Source organism: Equus quagga, chromosome 15 (assembly GCF_021613505.1).
Source record: "Equus quagga isolate Etosha38 chromosome 15, UCLA_HA_Equagga_1.0, whole genome shotgun sequence".
Taxonomy (NCBI): Eukaryota; Metazoa; Chordata; class Mammalia; order Perissodactyla; family Equidae; genus Equus; species Equus quagga.
Genome location: NC_060281.1, coordinates 74,010,667 through 74,027,258, shown reverse-complemented (window position 1 = coordinate 74,027,258; position 16,592 = coordinate 74,010,667). Strand labels below are relative to the sequence as shown.

The 16,592-nt window shown below is 58.3% G+C and overlaps 1 protein-coding gene across 1 annotated transcript in view; it reads right to left on the bottom strand.

The window, feature by feature from the left end:
- DTX1 (deltex E3 ubiquitin ligase 1) overlaps positions 1–16,592 on the bottom strand; it is a 34,846-nt gene that overhangs the window by 17,176 nt on the left and 1,078 nt on the right. Inside the window, exon 2 of the mRNA XM_046641025.1 lies at positions 11–514. Within this exon, the coding sequence (XP_046496981.1) occupies positions 11–514 (504 nt within the window). The remainder of the gene's footprint in view (positions 1–10; positions 515–16,592) is intronic.

Below are 16,592 nucleotides of genomic sequence, written 5' to 3'. Positions count from 1 at the left end.
AGCGCGGCGCCGGCGAAGGTGGCGCTGGGGCGCACGGCGAGCGCGCCGGGTGGCCCTCCGGGCGGTGGCGGTGGCGGCGGCGGGGGCGCGGGGGGCGCCTTGCGGCGCTGCGAGGCCAGGATGGCATTGGAGGCGGCGCGCGTGCTGTTGACCAGCAGGCACTGCTGGCACGAGCAGGGCTGGCCCAAGCTGGCGCCCACGGGCCACGACTGCGACTTGGGGATGGAGCCGACGGTGAGCGGGTAGGCGAGGTCCAGGCGGCGGCGCAGGCGGCGGCGCCGGCGCGTCTGGCGGTTCATCTGCGACATGCTGTTGAAGTAGATGAGGTAGCAGAAGCCCAGCGACGAGAGGTCGAGCCACGGGTGCTGCTTCTCGTAGGCGTTCTGGATGGTGATGCAGATGTCCATGTCGTAGGCCGTCCACGCGCCGCCGTCGTTCTCCCACTCCCACACGATGCCCTTGCCCGGCGCCGACGACGGGTCGTAGAAGTTGCGCCGCACTGGCCGCATGGTGCCTGTGCTCACAAGGAGGAGGGGGTCAGTACAGCTGGGGGTCAGCGCCGGGGGGGGGGGGGGGGGGGGGGGGGTCGGCACAGGCTCGAGGGGCAGGGCTGGCGGGGCGAGGTTGAGGGGGACGCGGGGCGAGCAGCAGGGCCAGCACGCATGGGTTGGGGTGAGAGGCGGCAGGGGCGAGGGTGGAGGGTCCAGAAAGCGGGGTGTCATGGGGGTGGAATGGCGAAGCAGTCAGCAAGGCATGGGGGGGCAGGGTAGGCAAGCTCCCCCCACCTCTCCAGGGTCAACACCGCCCCGAAGCAGGTGTGGCACAGGCCCTGGGAGCAGCGAGAGGGTGGGGGCTGTTCAGATGAGGTGGGGGGAGCAGAGCCAGCGCGTGGGGGGAGGGGGCAGGGACCAGCAGGGGCCACACCACGCAGACACTGGGGGGCACACGGTCCTTCACTCCTTCCTTAGTTTACTCATCTCATCACTCGTTCATCAAGCCATTCACCAGTTTATTAATTCAAGCCCAGGTTCATTTGTTCATCCCCAAACTCATCGGTGCATCGCCCAGGCCTGCGGTCATCTGGGTGCTTGTGGTTCAGACCTGCGTCTCTGTCCCCTCCTGGGCTCTCTCTGTGCCATCATGCATTCAGTCAGTCCCTCATTTACAACCACCCCATTAACCCCCCCCCCCCCCCCCGTCCTGTTCTCGATATTCTACCTATTTGTCTTGTTTTCTGTCTGTCTCCTCCCCCACAAGGCAGGGAGTTTTATTCGCTGCTGCATCCCCAGCGCCTGCACACAGTAGGAGCTCAATAGATATCTATTGAATGCATAAATGAATTCACTCATTCAGACACTGATCCCTGTGGGGTTGAGTTACTCTTTCCTTCCTCCGTGGCTTTGGTTTCTCCCTGCTCTGGTCCATTCCTTCCTCCGCTCATTTATCTGTTTCTCACTCGTGTTTGTGTTTTCGTTCCTTCCTTTGACGAACGTGCTGTCTGCTCTTTGAAGGCTGCATGCTGAGTGTTCACTCAAAATGAACACAACACACGGTAACCCCAGCCGGGGTGGGGGTCCTCATGCCCCCATTTTAAAGATGAGAGCACTGGGGTTCGGCTCCCCAGCCCTGCTCCGTGTTCCCCTAAGCTCCCGGGAGCAGGGATCCGTGGGACACTGGGTTAAGCAGAGACAACCCAAGGTCCGGGCTGCAGGACTTCTCAGAGCCTTTAGTCTGCTCTGGGCCTGGGGTGAGTAGGGGGGATTCCCTCGCTGGGTTCACTAGGCACATCTACAGGAAGGCTGCACCCTTGACGGCTCCTCAACTGTGGGCAAGTCCCTTCAGCCTCCCCAGGTCTCGGTGGCCCCATCTTGAAAATGAGGGTGATGCTAATCCGTGACCCCACCCCCACCCCCCCGCCGCCGCCAGGGCTGCCAGGAAGATTCAGCGACACCAGCCACAGAGCACAGGGGCTGGGTGGGGCATCCGCGCTGGGAGGCGCACAGACCTCATTCAAGTCCTGATTGCTTGACTTTGCAGCTCTGTGACCACGGTCAGGTGACTCAATGTCTCTGAGCCTCAGTTTTCTCATCTCTAAAATGAGCATGAGCGGACCTTCCTAGTGAGGTGGTTCAAAGGACCCATCAAGACAAATACTGTCTCGTCTCTGATGATTCCAAAATCTGTCATTTCCAGCCTCCTCCTCTCCCCTGAGAGCCAGACTTGTGTATCCAGCTAGTGGAGGCTCTGATCTCCCCCCACCCCAGACCTGATCCTCCTGAAGGCTTCCTCGTCACAGTTACTGGCAGCTCCAGCCTTTCAGCTGCTCGGCCCCAAATCCCCCAAACCTCAGATTCATCCCTGACTTCTTACCTCTTACCCCAGCTCCAGTCTATCGGTAAATCCAGTCACCTCTACCTTCAGATCCATCCCACATCTCCCCACTTCTCCCCACTGCACTGATTCCACCTGGTCCAAACCACGGTATCCCTCCTGCCCGGACCATTGCAGTAGACTCACGACAGGTCTCTGCTTCTGCCCTTGCCCTCTCTAGTCTGTTCCCCACATGGCAGCCAGGGGGATCTTGTTCAACACAAGTCAGATTACATCCTTCTCCTGCCCCCAATTCTCCCATGGCTCCCTGCTCACTTGGAGTAAAAGCCAAAATCCTGGCCATGCCCTGCCAAAACCCCACGCTGTCTACGAAGCCCCCCTCGCTCACTCCACTCCAGCCACCCAGGCCTGCCTGCTGTTCCTCAGACATCCCAAGCACTATCCAGCCTCAGGGGCTTTGCATTTGCTGTTCCCCCCACGTGGAATATGACCTAGCCACTGCCAGATGTTCTCGGAGTTTCCACCTCGCTTTCTTTCAGGTCTTCGTTCAAATGTCACCTCTTTGGAAAGACCTTCCCAGACCACCCTTCTAACACGGCCGCCCTCACTTCCCCGTTCTCTCCCCCTGCCTTATTTTCTTCCTGGCAGTCTGCACTACCTGATACGACCTATTAATCCTCATGCTTTTTTTTTTTTTCTTTCTGCTTTTTCTCCCCAAATCACCCCAGTACATGGTTGTATATTTTAGTTGTGGGTCCTTCTAGTGTGGCATGTGGGACGCCGCCTAGCATGGCTTGATGAGCGGTGCCGTGTCTGTGCCCAGGATTCGAACCAGCGAAACCCTGGGCTGACGAAGCAGAGCCACGAACTTAATCACTCGGTCACGGGGCCAGGCCCCACCCTCATACTTTCTTTGCTCTGTGCAGGATCCCCAGCGCCCACCACAGTGCCTGGTGCACGCAGGATGCTGTCCCTACGGGGAGGGGGTCCGCAGTGCTAAGTGGCATCCCTCAGGGCTGGGCGGGGCCCCACTGTGCTCCCTCCAGAGGATCCATCCCCTCCTCCCCACCTGGCTCAGGCTGCTGTCTCCCGACCACAGACTCCATCTGACTGTCCCCAACTTGGGTCCCTACCCAGGGCTGACAGAGCTTGTCCTCTGCTCTCTCCTCTGATAGATTCCCAAGGGTCCTGGACCACCCCTGCCCCATCAACTGCCCTGAGCTGAAAGCCGGGGGCTGAAAGCTGGGGGAGTCGAGGCTCAGAGCAGTAGCTGTGGACACGAGGGAGGCGGGGCTGGGGTGGGGTCCCTGGGCTCCTATCATGTTCCAGCCAATCATCTGGAAAGGTCCCCAGGGCCTCTGGGGCGGCCCCCTTGGATGCTTGCTCTGTCCTTTTAATTGAGTGTGTGCGCATTGATTTTTCCCTGACTACGGTGTTCTTCCAGGGCTGGCTCGAGAGGGGGTTGTTAAAGGGAAAATCCTGGATCCTGTCCCCGCTCTGCTCCCGAGCGCCGCCTCCGCCTCTCAGGGCCTCAGTTTCCCCATCTGCCCAGTGAGGGCTCCTGATAGGTGATCTTCAGGTCTGAAGCGCCGCCATCAGCCTCTGCGTGGGGTTAGGGCACTGTGCTCCTGGAAGGTGTAACCCTGGTGGGAGAGCTGGGAGGGGAGCTGCCACATTCAGCCCCCTCGGGTGCCAAGTCTGAATTGGGCAGGGCAGGGCCGGGGGTGGGAGATGCAGGGTGAAGTGGTGGAGGGGGCTCAACATACAGCCTCAGGGTCCTCCTCTGTCAAATAAGGGTATTAATACATACCCCAAAGAAGTGCTGTGGGACAAGGTACGATAATGCACGTCACAGGTGCTCAGCAGAGCCCTCAGTTATAGCAAATGCTCAGGGAGTGGTAGCTAAGATGGTTGTTGTTATTGCACACATTACCCACATTCACTCTCTAGCAGCCCTTGTTCACTTGGCAAACTCCTATTCATCCAACAAAACCCTCCACCTGCCCGCCTCCTCCAGGAAGGGCTTTTCCGTTCTGTTGCTACAGCTGGCACATGCAGCTTTTTGTTGCATGTCTATCCTTGCCCTGTCATTAAATTATTTGTTTTTGTTCTTAATCTCCCTCACTGGTTGAGGCCTTTCTGGAGGACAAGGACCAGGTCGGATCCACGTCTGTGTTCCCAGCAGCGGGCACAAGGCCTGGCACAAAGGAGGTGTCTGCAGCTAAAACGGGTAACCTACTTGGCACAGCTCAGGGCTCAGAGGACTCAGGAAAGAGGAAAGGTTGGTCTCGACGGAGAGGGAGTGGAGACAGGAGCAGGAGCCAAGGGCCACATGGGGCCCCGGGGATGGGGTGAGGCCAGGGTTCCAAAGGTCAGCCCTGGCCAGCTCTGCACCTGAGGACTCTGGGAGTTTTCTGGGCCAGGTCAGCTTAGGCGTCCCTCTCTCCGGGGCTCTATTTACAGGCATCGATTTCCCTGCCCGTTCACTGGTGGTTATTAAAAGTGGCGTCCCTGGAGTCCTTTTCAGGCGAGATGGGAGCCCCGAGAGCCGGAGTAACAAGGGCAGCTGCCGTCCTCCCCGCTGGGCCCCCCCGCAGCGTCCCCCCTGCCGCCCGCCCATCGGTCTGCCTCTCCCGCTCCCGCTGGCCATGGACCAGGCTGAGGGGGCCTCTGGTTCCCTGGTGACCTGCCTGGGCTGCGATCTCAAGATTTCCAAGAGAGCAGCCGCAGAAATGCGCCTTGCCCTCCCCTCCGTGGCCTTGGCCTAGATTTTTGGCCAGAACAATGGGTCCAAGATGGGGCTGGAGGTTCTTCAGCCTGGGAGATGGGATGGGTCTCAGACTGGTGGCCTGGGGGCATGGCCGGTCTTTCTTTAAGCCCCACGCCACCAGGTGTCCCTGAGCAGACTGCTCCCCTCTCGGCCTCACGGGCACCCAGCTGCACCGGCCACGAGGGTCTGGGTCCCTACAGCAGCTGGAAACCTGTGGCAGGCACGTCCCACTTCTGAGCTGGTTTTCGTGCATCTCCTTTTGTTGTCCGTCCCCCAACCCCCCTTAGTTTCTTAGGAATGTCTGGCTGAAAAATTCCAATCTTGTTCCAGTTGAACTGAGGGGAAAGGGGCCCTGGCCAAATGTCAGCGGGAGGATTGCAGGAGCTGGGCCCCCGAGACCGGGTGTGGGGGCCGCCACACACTGCAGCCAGTGACCAGTTCATGCCTGGGGCAGAGATGAGAGAGATGGAGACACGGGGGCCGGGGGGAGAGAGAGGCACAGGGAGACTGCCAGGGTGGGGTCAGGATCCAGATGGGAAATGCTGGGGCCGAGACAGAACGAGAGGAGAGACACACAGAACAAAAAACAACAGAAAAAAGAGTGAGGCAAAGAGATGGGAACAGAGAGGACGGACAATGGGGACAGACAGTAGCTATGGCAATGACCACAGAGCAAAGGTTTATTGAGCACTCACTGTGTGTCAGAGGTCTGCTCAGCACTTTCTGTGCACTAACTCATTTTATCCTCACATGATTCCTTCCAGGGAGGGAGCAGAATTATTCCCGTTTTACAGTTGAGGCAACTGAGGCCAGAGAGGTGACATCTTGGAAGGGCTGGGAATGCTGCTCCATTCACAGAGTAAAGGAAAGGCCAGGTTTGACTGGTTCTAAGGGGTTCAACTCAGCCAAGCGGGAGCCCAGCCTAGGATACCTCCAGTGACGGGGAACTCACTACCTCAGCCTTGCCCTCAGTTGTTTTGCTGTAAGAGGTTTCTGCCCTGAGAAATGTGATCCTGACCTGATGACCCCCCTGCCTGAAGGTGGGGTGTGTGGGGGTGTCAGTCCCCAGCTTTTGGCCTTAAGAAGACGCTGACTCTGTAGAGAGAGGGGAGGCCCCTGAGCCCCCCTGCCTGTCCCTCAGCCTCCAAAGGGTTCCTCCCTGGGACAGGCTAGCCAAAGGGCCAGCAGGGAGCCCCTCCCTCTGGGGGTGGCTTCCTGGAGGGAAGTGACCTCAGTTTGGGGGCACCCAGACCCTGACAGGAAGGGGGGGCCGTGGGAGGCAGTCATGGGACATCCTGTCAGGTGGGGGGAGTGCCACTGCAGGCTGAGGCCTGTGACTGCAGACTGGGCAGTGGGTTGAGCATGAATTGAGCGCCCACTGGATGCCGGGCCCCAGGGAAGGACTTCAGTGAATCCCCACCCAACCCAGAAGTAACGGTCACAACAGTCGTTCACACTCAGAGAACTCACTTCCGTGACTGGGCTCATGTCACTCGTTTAATCCTGACAACAGTGCTGCGAGCTGGGCTGTTACCCCCATTTCAGAGGCGAGGGGAAGGAGGCACAGAGGGGTTAGGAACACCCCCAAGGGAATCTGTGAGTAAGGGGTCTAGCCTGTGACCGTCCCAGGCCGCCTGGCTCCATGCCGTTCCCTTTACTGCTCTGCTCTGCTCCCACCAGCCCACGTTCCAGAGGAGGAAACTGAGGCATGGAGGTTACACAGTGAGTAAGTGGCACGGCTGAGGTCCAAACCCAGACTGCCATGTGGCCTTGCAGGACAGTGGCCCTCTCCCTTCACCCCCGCTGAGTATCTGCGTGGCTGGCCAGCCCCCCGACAGCAACAGCGACAACCATCCTGATTTACTGAAGGCCCCCACTGTGTCAGCCGCTGTGCTCAGGGCTCAAATGCATCGTCCGGCCTCGCCACGGCCCTGGGGGTTTTGTGCACTGTCGTTAGCCCCATTTGGCAGAGGGGGAAACTGAGGCTCCTTGGGAAGACAGGGAGGGCCGGCTGGGGTGGTGGCCAGGCTGGGATTCGAAGTGCGGTCTGTGGGGCCTCCCCCGCCCGGCCGGTGATCAATACTCCCGGCGTGTTCTGTTTCCCTCCAAACTCTCCCGGGGGACTCGTCAAGCCGCCGCGGCCCATTAGCGGTTTCTGCACGTCTGAAGCTGGCCCGGCTCCCCAGGGTCTGCTGGCAGCCAGGCCAGGGCAGTGGGGAGAGGAGGGGAGCGGAGGGGAGGTGAGGGGCTCTCCAGTCCGCCTGGGGGAGGCCGAGGGTCTGCGTGGCACTTGGACAGCCTACCACCTTCAAATCGGTTTTGAAAGGCCCTCGCCCCCGAGGCTGCCGCAGCTGGAAGCTGGCTGTGCCCACTTACGGGTGTGGGGGGCTTCCCGGTCACCTGGCCCCCCACACACTCGGGCTCAGACGCCCTGGCCCAGCAGCAACAGCTGAGAGCAGGGAATGGGGGGGTAGAGAACAGAAGGAGCCACAGTCCTCCATCTCCTGGGGCCCCAGGTGGCCCTCGGCAACTGACCTGACCCTGCCGAGCCTCTTCATCTTCATCTGTGAAGTGGTCATCATCATCGTCATCACAGTGAACGCGCATGAGGGCCTAACATGTGCCAGGCACTGTTCTAGGTGCTTTACAGACACCAACTCTTAACCCACACGACACTCTACAGAGCAGGTAGCCTTCTCATCATGGCCTTGTACAAATGCTGAAGCACAGAGAGGTGAAGTGACTTGCCCCAAATCACACAGCTGCTAAGCCACTAAGCCAGGATTTAACCCAGCCAGATTTGAACTTCTCCCCACTACCACTGCCACCACCCTGGTCCAAGCCACCATTAGTGCTAGACTATTGTAGTAACCTCTGCCCTGTGTCCCTGCTTCCACCCTGTAATGCATTCTCACAGGGCAGCCAGAGGAATCTTTCGCAAACTCAGGTCTGACCACATCTCTCCTCTGCTCAACACCCATCAATAGCTCCCTAGTGCCCTTAGGAAGCAGTCTAAGCTCTTTAGCTCATCTTTAGGGCCCATCACAAGCTGTCTGCACAGCCTCACACTCTAACCACACCAAACCTCTAATTATCCTCTGAGCACATCATGCATGGTTGTGCCTCTGTGTATTTACACATGCTGTTCCCTCTGTCTGGAATGTCCTTCCTCTCACCCACCCCTTTTCCTCCCTGCTGAGTTCCTAAGCAGTCTGCATGGTTCAGCTCAAGCACTATCCTCTTGGAATCTCCTCTGCCACCCTTAGGGAGAAGCACTCCCTCCGTGGGGCTCCCAGAGCACCTTGCCCCTGCAATACCCCGTTAACGCACACACCTCACTACCCGCTGAGGCTCTGTGTCCCCTCCAGCCTGCGAGCCTCTCAGAGGGTGGGCTGGCTTTCAGCTGCCTCAGCAGCCCTCCACCGCCAGCAGCACAGGGCGGCAAGGGCGTGGAGATGCTAGCTGAACAAAAGAATGAATGAATGAATGACCACACACACACCTAACCGAGTCTACAAATGACGAGGCTGGAGACCGCGAGCTGGGGGTGGACGCGATGTTGTTTCAGGTCACAGGCTATTTGCATTCAAAAAATACAATGACCAGGCATTTAAAAATTGGGGTGTGCTCACTCGAGTCTGGATTTCAGAAGTCCCCAAAAATATTCAAAGATGTGGCCACCACTTCTTGGCAGAGGCTGAGTCACACTCACCTCATTCATGTTTTCAAGTATTTACTGAGCACCTACTGTGTACCAGGCACTAGAGAACAACATCGAAACCTCTGCCTTCGCAGTCACTGCACACGCGTCTATTAGCTGCCCAGGCCCTGTGCGCATCTGAATTTTTGGCCTCTGTCTAGATGGGGAAACTGGGCCCCAGCGAGAGAGGAAGGGGCTTGGCCCAAGTCACCTAAAGCAGAGACTGCTCCTGACCCCAGCCCCTTGGCCCTCATTTCCACGGTCCCAGGGGACTAACACCTTGGCATGAATGGACCTTTGTTCCCCAGAAGAGAGCAGTTGGGGGAGGGCTCCAGAACGGTGTGATTTCAGGTGAACTCGATGCTTCCCCAGCGAGCTCTGCCTGCAGTCAGTGGGAGAGGGAACAAAGCTCAGTGGAGGCAGGGCCCAGCCTGTCATCAGGAGAACAGGAGGTTACGCTGCGGCTGCTGGCAGGACGGTCCTGGCCGCCAGCGCTGCCTCCTTCCTTTGATTGCCTCGTCCTTTGTTCGGCATTTCAGGGCGTTCGGACCCAGGGCTTGGTGCCAGCCTCCCTCCCGTAGCTTGTCACCTGCCTGCCACTATTGCCCAGGCAGGTGGAGGTGGCAGCCTGGAGCAGCTCCAGAGGGACGATGGGAGAAGCCCAGAGAGGGAGAGGTGCTTGGCCAGGGTGGCAGAGCAAGGACGCAGCCACGCAGGACCCGGGGGAGACTCAGCCCCCAGTCTGGCAGCTCCTAGAGCCCCAAGGTCAGGAGCAGCCCCACATCCCGGGACCTCCTCAGTGTCTGGCCTCCTGGGTCAGGCCCGTCACCCCCCACCGGATAGAAGGGCCTTGAGGGCAGCCGTCTGTGCTGTCCTTTTCATTGCGGCATTCCTACTGCCTGGGACAGTGTCTGGCACACAGTAGGTGCTCCTTAAATTCCTGCTGACTGAACGAACGAATGGATACTGACCACAATCCCGTGAGACAGGTCCTGTTGGCCCATATTACAGAGAAGGAAACTGAGGCTCAGGTAGGGAGTGTGGTTTACTCAAAGTCGCAAGCCCCCTCCCCCACGATCACCAGGGAGCTGCTGAGAAGGGAATCTGGGGTTGGGGCCCCACCAACAAGGCTCCCTGAGGCAGCCAGTTCCAGATTTGGGGCCCCATGTTCTCGGCTGGTATTAGCCAAGGGCAGCCAGGGGCTGGTGGGGGGTGGGTGTCCATGTCAACCAGGAGGCTGGGTGGGCTCATGGGGGCGACTGTCTCGGGGCCTGGAGGCTGTCCTGGGGAGTGGCTACCACTGGGTGTGATGCAGGAGTGAGCAGAAGGAGGGGGCCCAGGAGACACAGACGTGGAGCAGGGAGACCTCGGAAGGCCACCCCACACTGAGGAGAGAGCTAGGGACCCCGCTGCCCACAGTCTGAAGGGGCTCCTCCAGTGTGACCAGTCCTGCCCCATCTCCTCCCCATGCCTGCCCCTTCACTCCTTATCTTCTTCACTCCCCTCCATCACAGTCCCCGCAGCGCCCCACGGCCTCCCCATCCCCTCCCCCATGACAGCCGCTATTACCCTCCCCATCACAGCCCCCTTTATCACGCGCCTCACTCCATCTTATTGTTAGCAGCTCCAATCACAGCCTCCATCACCTCCCGGTCCCCTCCCCCTGCCACAGCTCTCGTCACCTCCCCCACTCCAGCCCCACACCTCTCTCATCTCTAGGTCAGAGTCTGCAGCTCCCTTCGAACGAGGAGGCTGGCGGGTTGGGAGAGAGCAGGAAAGGATGGAGAGGGGACAAAGAGGGGCAGGGGACAGGAGGAGAGAGAAGGGGCTGGCTCTGAGGAGGATCCCACCCCCACCCCCGCAGGAGTGGGCCGGGCGCCCGCGGGCGCTGTCCAAGGTGCTGCGGCGCCGGGCCTGGTGCGGGCGGGCGCTGCAGACCTGGATCTGCATCTCAGGCCCACCTCTTCCTACCTCGGGCAGGTGGCTCCCCACCCTCTGAGCCTCAGCTTTGCTGTGCGTGAAATGGGGTGATGCTTCTGGGCGGGTGGAGGGAGCCCAGACAGAATTAAGGAAGTGCCTGCGTCAGCCCCTGCCCAGCCTGCTCCAGCTCTGGTCTCCAGGGCCCGTGATTAATGAGGCTGGTCCTGCAGCGTGGCTCTGGGTCCCCCGGGGCCTGGCCGCTAAAGGAGAGCAGCTGGCAGCCCAGCCAGGCCCGGTGGGACCCAAAAGACCTCCCTCACCCCCTTCCTACCTCTCCCCCTTCTGTCACAGCCCCCCTTTTCCACCCAGGCCGGGCATCTCCTCCAGGACCTTGCCGATGCTGGTTCCTCCACCTGCAGGTGTTCCTCAAACCACACAGACTCTCAGAGGACTCCTCCTCCAGGAAGCCCTCCTACTCAGAGCCCCCAGGCACACACTGCCCACATCACCTGTACCTGAAGGCAACCTGTACCCCTCCTATGAGGCATTTTGAGCAGGAGTACCAGGTGCAAAGTGATATTCTCCACGCTTTCACCTACATCGTCTCATTTAACCCTCACCATGACCCTCTCAGGAAGGGATTATTCTTGTTCTCATTTTACAGAGAAGGGAACTGTGGCTCTGAGAGGTTAAGGGCTTGCCTACGGTCACACAGCCAGTAAAGGGCCAAGCTGGAATTCAGATCCATGTCTGAGTTGGAAGGTCCAACAGCCGTTCCCTCCTCTGCCTGCACTAGACTCCGAGAGCAGTCTGGCAGGGGGCCTGTCCTTCTCTCCGAGTCCCCAGGACCCAGCCAGGTGGGCAGCACTGACTGTCAAACAAAAGTGATGATGAATTTATGGTATCAGGAGAGGCTCCTGGAGCCAGACAAGCAGCCAGAGGCCAAAAGGGTGAGACTGTAATGGTGGAAATGTTGGCAGTGTGACAGGTGGCAGTGGGAGAGACCTGGGTAGGGATTACGTGGACCTGCAGACACCATGGGACGGACCCCTCCCCACCCAAACGCACATTGTCCTTCTTGCCCCTGTTGTCAGGCTCAGCCCCAGGGACCTCCAAGATTGGCTGGGAGACCGTCTCAAGGGCTCCTGTAACCAGGGAGCTGGTCCTGGAGGCCTCTGTGGTTGCGTAGGTTGTTCCTGACAACAAGCCCCAACAGAGCTCTCTAAGGAGAAGAGGGGCACTGAATGTCCCTCTCAGCTGGGGCATTGAATGTCACCTTATTCTCCATCCCTGATACCTGTCTGAGAGGCCTGGGTTCCAGCTTGGGACTAACTGTGTGAACTTGGGTAAGTCACTCACCCTCTCTGGGCCTCCGTCTCTCCATCTGAACAATGACCTGCTTAGGAGTCTAAATTCTGGTGGTGCTTTCCCTGTCGATGGCTGCTCCTCCCTCTGGGTGGCCCCACCCAGTCTCCAATAGCTTAAGCATGTCCTCAGACAGGACGTTTCCCAAAGCGGCAGGGACCAGGGCCAAGGAGCCCCAGTGACCCACAGAAGGGATGAGGTAGGCTTGGGAGATGCTGAGACCATCTGCCACCTGTCATTCCAGCCCGCCAGCTTGGGAGCCAGGCACAGCCACGCTTCCAGCCTCGGGGACAGCAGCCGTGGAGGGTCCCCAGTCTGGCCTCCCCCAGCCTCAGCTGTCCCATCTACAGCATGGACACAAGGCTGCCATAAGTGCCCCCAGCAGAAGAGGGAGAGGAGAACGGGTGACAACAGGCAGTCAGAAAGGTGGCCCTCCCCTCAGCCTCCAGCCACGTGAGTCCCGGGAAGAATCTGGGAATTGTTTAGGAAGTGGCTAAGTCACATCCCTGTCCAGCTGTGGGGACCAGATGGAAAATCCAAGGTCTGGGCGAGGCCCTCGGAGGCCACTGCCCCCCCGGTACTGCCCCAGTGACCCTCAGGATAGTTGGGGCCTTGCACGGGGGCAGAAAACGGCTCCCAAATCTTTCCCCCACTGCTGGTGGAGCCAACCGCTTCCCCCAAGATCCTGGGCCAGCTCCGCCACCAGCTGCTGTGCCCACAAACCCCTCAGCCTTAGTTTTCCCATTTGTGAAATCTTGGTTCGCCTGTGGTAGGGCCGGCTGCAGACAAAGGAAGCCGAGGAGAGCTTTAGGGGGACAGCACGTGGCCCAGCAAGGAGGACACCAGGGCTGTCGCTGCACACATGCCCAGGAAGGGCGTGATCTGACATCATGTGGCCCAGGGTCACAGCATTCCCCTGCACGTGGGCTCCAGACCTGCATGGCTTCAAAGGGAACCTCACCCCCTGCAGGGAGCGATGAAAACAGCCCAGCAGGGGAGAGGTGAGAGGGCACTGGCTGAACAAACAGCAGCCCCCACGGGACTGGGCCTGGCCTCTCCCCTGTGGTCCCAGCCAGACAGGGCATCTGTGTGTCAGCTGTGTACAAGCGGTTGGTGCTGTGTGTGTATGCACAGCGTGTGCATCTCGGCACATGCCACGAGGCGTGTATTTCTGTATATCCCGTGCTGGGTGTGCCGTGGCACCAGCCCTGTCCCACCGGTAGGTTAAGAACATGTCAGAGCAGGGGTTGGTGAACTACAGCCCACGGGCCAAATTTGCCCGCCGCCTGCTTTCGCGGAGCTCACGAGCTAAGAGTGGTTTTGACAGTTTTAAATGGTTGGAAAAAATAAAACAGAAGAAGATTTCCTGACCTGTGAAAATCACATGAAATTCAAATTTCAGTGGCCACCACGAGTTTGAGGGGAACACGGCCACATTCATTTACATAAAGGCTGCGGCTGCTCTTTCACACGCAGCGGCAGAGCTGAGCAGTTACCCCAGAGACTGCAGGGCCCACAAAAGCTAAAATATTTACTCTCCGACCTTATCAGGAACTCTGCCGGCTCCTGTGTCAGAGCACTAGCAAAGCTGGCACGCGCTGCTACTCGTCCCCAGAAATCAAAGTTCAGCTTCAGTGAACTCATCGGGAATTTTACAATCAGAAAACCTCGATCGGGGGCCGGCCCCGTGGCCGAGTGGTTAAGTTCGCACGCTTTGCTTTGGCAGCCCAGGGTTTCACCAGTTCGAATCCTGGGCGCAGACATGGCACCGCTCATCAGGCCATGCTGAGGCAGCGTCCCACATGCCACAACTAGAAGGACCCACAACTAAAAATACACGACTATGTATGGAGAGGGGGGACTTTGGGGAGAAAAAGGAAAAAGAACATCTTTAAAAAAAAAAGAAAACCTCAATAGAAGCTGTGTTCATTTCAGTGCATGGATGCGAGCTTTGGGGTTTACAACCTTATGTTGTTTTTAGTGTGTGTGTGAGAACCCTAATCTTTTCAAGGTTCAGGACCTCCTACTCATCTCTCGTGCAGCCACAGTGTTCAGCACATGCTAGGCACACGGTGGCTGATTAGCCAAGGTCTGTGGGATAAAATCACAGGCTTGGTTCTCTCCATCAACCCGGCAAGCCTGCTAGCAAAGCAATGCTCTTGCGCATTTCATAGATGTGGAAACTGAGGCCTGAAGAGGTGAGGACACCTGCCCAAGGCGCTTCCCTGGACCATTAACAGTGAGGACAAGGCATCCTTGCCTGACATTGTTTGCTCCTGGGAGCACTGGGGCAGCACCCTGTGCCAGGTCTGGTGGGGAGGCATCCGGCAGTTTTCCGGGCATCCAGGTCCCCTGCCAGCCATGGGTTTCCAGGCCCCCCTCCCTCGCTGGGGGTCTTGGCAGCCTCCCAGGAGCCTGTGGAGGGACGAGTGGATTTTTCCCTTTTCCAGCAAACAGGGGGCAGGTGTGAGCAGCTCTGGGGAGGGGGGCGGGGAGGTGACTGAAGCTGGACTTCTGGAGGCTCCAGCGAGGCTGAACGACAAAAGGGGTGCCACTGAGAGTAAGGGGCCTGCTGAAGGGGGGCAGAGGGAGTTTGGGGGTGCTAGGAACCCAAGTAGGGGTGCTGGAAATAGAAATGGGGCCCTGAAAGGTGTGGGGGGAACCAAAGGCGAAATGGCCAACTTGGCAGCCTTGCGGGGGGCTGTCCCTGCTTCTCAGAACCACGAGCCGGCCCAGCACCAGCTCTGACCCTGCAGAATGCCAAACACGGGGCCAAGGAGAAGACCTCCTCCCGCTGTCAGACCCCGCCCTCCACCAGAGAAGCTTCTGGGATGAAACAGAGAGAACAGGGCAGAGGACTCCTAGCACGTCTCATTTCTCCATCAGGGACTCAGTGCCTCTCTAGAAGAATGGGCACGAGGACTTGAGGGTGACTTCCTCTGCTCTCAGGATAAAATTCAAAGCCCTTTCCCTGGCCGTCCAGGCCCGTATGTCTGGTCCCTGCTCCAACCTCATCCTGTACTGCCTTCCCCTTGTTTACTGCACTGCAAACATAACAGACTTGAATGAACTCTGCTCCTTCCCACCACAGGGCCTTTGCACAGGCTGCTCCCTCTGCCTGGAACACTGCCTCCCTCGCTCATTCTTCAGATTTCTGTTCAAACCTCACTTCCTCAGATTAGCCTTCTGTGACCACCCCTAGACTAGGTTTATCTCATGTTCTCAGACCTGCAACTGGTTACCTGTGTGCTGTGTGCCTGCCTGCTCCCCCACTACACTGTGATCTCCACCATAGGGTGTCCAGTAGTAGATGTCTACTGAAGACCCCATCTTGCTCCTTGCAGTATTCTTGTGCTTAGCACAGGGCTGACCCACAGCAGGAGATCCATAAATGGTCCTGTGATGGCCTGAATGAGTGGCTGGGGCCACCAGTGAGCACAGTCAGTGCCTGGAGTTATGGAAACATTGATGTACTGAAGAGTAACATCCATAAACCACTTGTTACGAGCTCGCCTGTGTTTCCACACTTGGTGACCACTCTGTAGGCACCAAGCAACGTTCTGGAGCAGAGCTATCCACTAGAACCTTCCGCAGTGAAAGCAGTGTTCTGGATCCCTCCTGTCTAGTACTGTAGCCAGGAGACACAGGGGGCTACCGAGCACTTGAAATGTGGCTCGTGGGACCAAGGAACTGAATTTTAAATTTTATTTAATTTTAAGCAACATAAATTTAAATAGTGGCATGTGGTTAGTGGCTACCATATTGGATGGCACAACTTTAGAGAGAAAGAGTCCTGCTGTCCCCGAGGCTCACATGCCATTCTGTCATCCAAGGGTTCACAGGAACTGCCCCAACCTTCCTCAGCTGGTCCCTGGGGTCACTCATGCCAAAGCTTCCATGAGGCCGGACCTCACCATCCTCCACTGCCCACCAAGCTTGTCACAGAGACCACCAGGAACAATGACTCAGGGAGAATCCACCCAGATGGTGAGCAAAAATGCAGAGAGTGGACCTCCCCATTTTTATCACCATCAGCACCTATCACACGATCACCAAGACTGCCACTAACCTCATTCTCTCCATCATGACCACCCCATCACACCACTGCCAAGTCACCACCAACACAGCCATCAACACCACCACCACCAGTTCCACAATCAACACTACCAGTGACATCACCACCAATACCATCTCCTCCATCATGACCACCCCATCACACCACTGCCAAGAGCACCACCAACACAGACATCAACACCACCACCACCAGTTCCACAACCAACACTACCACTGACATCACCACCACCATCTCCTCCATCATGACCACCCCACTGCCAGCCCTGATCATCACCACCGCCATCACACTACCCCAACACGACCGACCCCCAATCACTACCACCGCCATCACACCACCCCAACACGACCGACCCCCAATCATTACCACCGCCATCACACCACCCCAACACCACCAACCTCTCATCATCACCACCGCCATCACACCACCCCAAC